The 5,859-nt window shown below is 57.0% G+C and overlaps 1 protein-coding gene across 1 annotated transcript; it reads left to right on the forward strand.

Annotated features, from left to right (window-relative positions):
• On the forward strand, positions 1 to 2,441 carry AQP5 (aquaporin 5). The gene is made up of 4 exons (XM_026047339.1): positions 1 to 378; positions 1,479 to 1,643; positions 1,864 to 1,947; positions 2,256 to 2,441. Exons 1-4 carry the CDS (start codon positions 16 to 18, stop codon positions 2,439 to 2,441), a joined length of 798 nt encoding a protein of 265 aa, XP_025903124.1. The 5' UTR covers positions 1 to 15.
• Positions 2,442 to 5,859: the final 3,418 nt, after the last annotated feature.

A 5,859-nucleotide genomic window follows, 5' to 3' on the forward strand; every position in this document is an offset into this window, starting at 1 on the left:
CCACCCGCGGCTGCCATGAAGAGGGAAATACTGACCCTGGCCTTTGCGCGAGCCGTCTCCGTGGAGTTCATCGGCACGCTCATCTTCGTCTTCATCGGCCTTGGCTCGGCGCTCAAGTGGCCCTCAGCCCTGCCCAGCATCCTGCAGATCTCGCTGGCTTTCGGGCTGGCCATCGGGACCATGGTGCAGGCGTTCGGCCACATCAGCGGCGCCCACATCAACCCGGCCGTGAGCATTGCCTTCTTCGTGGGCAACCAGATCTCCTTCCTGCGGACGCTCTTCTACGTGGTGGCCCAGCTGGTGGGGGCCATCGCCGGCGCGGGCATCCTCTACGGCGTGACACCGGCCAATACCCGCGGCAACCTGGCCATCAACGCGGTAAGTCCTCCCGCCTGGACGTGTCTCATCCTGCTGCTTGCCTCCGGGTTTGGGGGTCTCCTTCCCTCAGGAGAGTGGAGTTGATGCCAGCAGAACGGAAGCTTTTAGCACGTTTGGTCTCGGTGCGTTGTCCTGCGGGAAGAGAGGGATGGGAAGGAGACAGGAGCCAACTCTGGCGTAGCCGGCAGAATAGCGACATGACAGCTTTATTGTGCAGGGTAATGAATGGGGTGGTTTTTTCACCTTTAATAAGTGCTTCCTTTATCCTAAGGGCCCAAGTGAGTCACCGGCACCGTTGAGGTGTTCTTGACTCCAGCCTCTGCACCTGGGGATTAGCTGGGACAGGAGCCTGAGCCGGATGCAGAGGGGGAGGGATGTGGGGAGAGGAGCCCAGAGACACCAGTGCAGGGTGTAGGAGCCCACTGGGGCTGGCCAGGTGGGGAGACGGAGGTGGGAGAAGGAGAAGGTGTGAGAGCCTCTGTGGAGGCACGGGCAAGAGCGCACATGGAGCAGACACGGAGGGGATGAGGCTCCTGGAGGACAGGAGGATGCGGGAGCCTCCGGGAGCCGGGCAGCACATGCCAGATCCTTGGGAGAGCACTGGGAAGTCACCCAGCCTGGGGGCCGCAGAGACCCTGCTCCAGCCAGAGGGGCTTCTCCGAGTGGCATGGGCTCACTGACGAGGGCTCCGTGATGAGGATGAGGAGCTGCACCACCTGCATCCTCCTCCCAAACGGTGGCTTGAGCCAACCAGCGTCAGCCAGAGGGCAAGTCGTGATGGTTTAGGTCCCTTCCTTCCATGCCTGGTTGAGTCTTCTTGATGGTGTTCAAGTCATTGGGACAGCCCAAGACACCCCCATGCCCACAAAGCCATAGGAGATCTCCCCCCTTCTCTCCCATGCCCCTCACCCAAGGGGGAACCTCTTCCTGTGAAAGAAAGAGCTTCACATACGCACCCCACTGAGCCCAAGCAATGGCCAGCATGAGCTGTAGAGTTCCTGGTCTAGCAGGGTGGGAGGACATGGGACACGTGTTGCAGGACATCAGGGGCCCGGTGGCCCCATGGCTGCTTAGTTCTCACCCATCTCTGCCATTTGCAGCTCAACAATAACACGACCCCAGGCCAGGCGCTCGTGGTGGAGATACTCCTCACCTTCCAGCTGGCCATCTGCATCTTCGCCTCCACAGACAACCGCCGGAGCGGTGGCGTGGGCTCTCCGGCACTCTCCATCGGCCTCTCCGTTGCGCTTGGCCACTTGGTTGGGGTGAGTGTCCAGGCATCAGCTAGGACAGGGCTCCCCAGAAATCCCAACCTAGCAGTTCTCGGCGAGGGAAGCTGCAAGAGAGGGAGAACCTAGCAGGTTCTGGAGATGGGAGCTGCAAAGCAGCTTCCATCCCAACTCCCTCAAAATCCCTGAATCCCCAGGTGAATGCAATCAGCAACACGATGCCCTTTAACCCCCAGCTCCTCTCTGCACCCCACAGATCTACTTCACTGGCTGCTCCATGAACCCAGCACGGTCCTTTGGCCCAGCTGTCGTCATGAGGAGGTTCAGTCCTGCACACTGGGTGAGCGCCAGCCCCACAGACCTGGTGGGAGAAGAGAGGGAAATTCTGGGGGCATTCCCAGCCACCAGGGATTAAAGGGTTAAACCAGGGGTTAAAGGGAGGTGGAAGACAAGGGAGGTACTCCTTTCCCCGCACCTGCCTTCACTTGACTTTTCCAACAAGCAGAGGAAGAGGGGATGTCAGTTTGTGGGCAAGCCGCATCCCTTCACATCTAGGAGATGTGGGATGCTGCCAGGATCGACTTCCTGATGCGACGGTGTCCAAAATGGGCTCTCACACCCCATTCCTCTCCCCACGTTGCTTTCCAGGTCTTCTGGGTCGGGCCCATCCTCGGCGCCTGCCTGGCAGCCCTTCTCTACTTCTACGTGCTGGTGCCCTACTGCATGAGCATGTCAGACAGGATGGCCATCGTCAAGGGCACCTACGAGTCCGAAGAGGAGTGGGAAGAGCAGCGGGAGGAAAGGAAGAAGTCCATGGAGCTGACCACGCCGTAGCGGCAGAGGGCAGAGCAGAAGTCGGGGCAGAAACCTCGCGCAGCACAGTCCCAAAGCTGGCAACAGTAGACTCTTTAAGCCAAAGAAACAACAACAACAACAATGAAAAAAGTAAAAAATAACCAAAACCCCCAAATCTTAGATCTCCAAGGCCGCTCACGAGCAAGAATCAGGGAAGAATCACAGTGGCTGCGTTTTTCACCACCCAATGCAAGCGAGAGCGCTAGGAACACGGCACAGGAGGCTCGGCCTCTCCACCGGCTCTTGCCATCCGCGTCCTTGCCCTTGGCATCCCTTCCCCTGGACATGGGAGAGCCCCAAGTCTTCCAGAGTACCTTTCTTTGGGGAATGTCCATGTGTTCGCCTGCACTGTTGGTGTTCCAGGCCATGGAAACAGCTGGTAGAGCACTGGGAACAAAGGAATCAATGAAGGAAGGAAGACCCTAAGTCCCCTTTGGGCAGGTGGATGCCCCTAAATCCCCCGCTTTCTCCTCAGTGCAGCCCACGTTGCTGTAGATGCTCTTTCCTGCATTAGCTGGTGCTGGTGAGTTCTATTTATTCATGGCTGCTGGATGAATGTCTTTTTTTTTTTTTTTTTGATTTTGCATTGAGATTCTTGTAATATAGTGTATTATTTATTGTGAATAAAGGAAATTAAAAAAGAAATCAGCTGGAGGGGAAAGCCTCCTCAGGTAGCCGGTTTTGGGAGCAGAAGGGGTTAAACTGGTTGCCAATAAGGACCTCATAGCCAACGTGGGCCAGTGGCCACATTGACCACGGGGCAACGGTGGCTCCCTGCCCTTGAGGGCATCTCCCGCAGATCGGGGTTGAAGTGGAGGCTGCGGGGAGAAACGGCACCTCTAATTAGCCCTGATTGATCCTGCTAGAGGAAAACCAGTCCAGCGCAAAGCTGCGTGCAGTCAAAGGGCATCGCAAGATGCTCTGAATAAGCCGAGGCCAAGGGCAAAGCTCAGCACAGGTTTGCAAGGACGAGGTGCCGAGGAAGAAGAGGGATGGGGATGGAGCAGAGCAGCAGCTCCGGAGGGTCCCCAGCCCCAGAGCTCCTTGGAGCTGGTTTGCCGGGAGGAGCCAGGAGCCACCTGCTCCGGCGGGATGACTTGGGCGCAACTCTCTGCCCTACCAGTTCTGCCACATGGGCTTTTGCGAGGGCACCCGCGTGAATCCCTCCTCCCAACCTTGTTTTCCTTCTGCTTCCCTCAATTTACGGAACTCAGGGGTGGAAAAGCGTTGCTTGCGGTCAACCCCGCAGCTGGTTTTACCCTGACACCTCTCTCCCCTTCTTGCAAGGAGATTCACGGTCTCTCTGTGCCTCAGTTTTCCCCTTTGGAAAGATGCCCATCAGCCCTTTCCCTGGGGCTCTCAGGAGAGCGTGAGAACCTCCCGGGGAAACAGGGACACGGGACACCCTCAGGAAGGGGCCCAGCATCCAGCCCCGTGCAGGGATGGCAGAGGGGGCACCCACACCCGCTCCACCAAGAGCAGCGAGAAGTAGCCCGGCGTGGGCGTGCGCCGCCCTCGGCATGAATCACGGATGCTCCAACAGGAGCTGGGCGTCAGCGCCAACGTGACCCAGAGCCCGGATTGCAAACGTGGAGCGCGCCGAGACCCTCCCGGAGCCGCCAGCGCGGCCAAAACGGGGGGAAAATCCCAGCTCAAGTTAGGCTGGCTCAGCCTTGGCCATGGCATCCGCATCCCGGTGCCCACCAGCATTCTGGCAGGAGCAGCCAGCTTCCCATACTCAGCAGAAATAAGGATTTCTGGTCAAACGACTATTTCAGCTGCGCTGCTGCAAGTGCCCAAAGCCAAGTTTTGCTCGAATTCCTAATATCGCCAGCTCTTGGGAACGCGACTCTAGACACACCACATGCCTTTTCCCAGCTCTTCCCTATTTAATGCCCTCTCGGTGGGCAAAACCATTTCTCGAAAGCACCTTCTCTTCTTGCTCATCTCCAAAATGAAGTCAAATACTGGAAAAAAATGATGCAGTGACCCCGGAATAGGCCCATGCACCCAGAAATCCATACAGCTCCATTGCTCCTTGCTCAGCAAGTTAAGCATCCTTCCCCTTAGCCGGTAATTACTGCAGGGATTGCAAAAGTCTTCTTTTTCCACCTGCCCCCCTCCTCCAATCTCTCTTTGGCAAGGAGGAAAACAGCTATTTTCACATGTCGTAACAGCCCTGAAACTTAATATCGTCCTCGGCTGCAGAGTCCCCTCCACCCGTTCACCAGCGTGGCTCTGGTTGAGCAGGGCTTAGCACAGAAGCCAAAAATATACCTCAAAAAATAAAAATGCACCCCAAAATAGGCATGCACACCCCCAAATATCCATGCACAGCCCAAAATAACCCGTGCACACAGATACCACTGAGCTGGGCAAGTCTCCAGGGCAGCAAACCTCAACACTGGGGAGGGTTTCGGCCTCTTGACTGAGGAGATGCTGCCTCCAGGAGCAGCAGCAAGGTGGAAAAATTATAAAAACGGAGGTGGAATAAAAGGAGGCGAAAAGGAAAAGGCAAAAATGCACAAGCAAGGGGTAGACATTGCCCCTGGGTAGGTGTGCGGGGTTTTGTACGGGATGAAGCAGCTGCATGGAAGGGAAGGCAGCGGCCGTGGGAATCTGGCCCTCGCTTTGAGCATCACGGAGCTGGGAATGATAAGTGTAGCTTGGGAACACCGGGAGAGACGGGTCTACCTCCAAAATGTGGAATTAAAGAGAAGGGAGGGAGACTTCCAGGGATTGTTTGCATGGGAAAAGCCAGGGTAAACCCTTAGCTGCAAGTCGGTACCCTCTGCATCCCCCAAAACATCTCTCAAATCCGAGGACAGGGGACATGGCCTGGAAGCAGCTCCAGGTGCCAACCTCGCTTCCCTGGCACCACGTTTCACCACCGGCTCTCCCGGATGCGGCCCCAGCACTGCCCGGTGGCTCCTAATCTCCCTCTTGCAGCAAAGTCCAAGCAGGCCGGGGACAATGCAGCCTTGTGTCACTGCCAGGGCGGTGGCCGCAATAAAAGGAGAGAAAGGGAAAACACCAGAGAGGAGCCTGGCAGCGCCAGACAAAAGACACTTTGTTGGGAAAGGTCGCTCCCCGAGCCAGGATCCTTCCCTAGCGCTGGAATGCAATTTCAACTGCAAATGCAGCAGGGAGCAGCAAATCCAACCCGCTTGCTAAAGCCTCCAAGTTGCCCCCCGAGTTGCTGATTCCAAATGGGAAAACCTACCAGGATGCGGGGACTTTCTGGCACTTGGCAAAGCAAAAACGGGCGGATAAACAAAAGTGAAGCTGGCAAGTGTCCTGCGGGCACGGAGCCCTTCGCCGCTGTGACATTAACCCGCGCTGGCACCACAGCGGGCACCGGTGTCCACGAGCGAGTTGCAGCTGCAGGTTCAGATAA

The sequence above is a fragment of the Nothoprocta perdicaria genome, unplaced genomic scaffold (genome assembly GCF_003342845.1).
Source record: "Nothoprocta perdicaria isolate Ctin4 unplaced genomic scaffold, notPer1 scaffold_491, whole genome shotgun sequence".
NCBI lineage: Eukaryota > Metazoa > Chordata > Aves > Tinamiformes > Tinamidae > Nothoprocta > Nothoprocta perdicaria.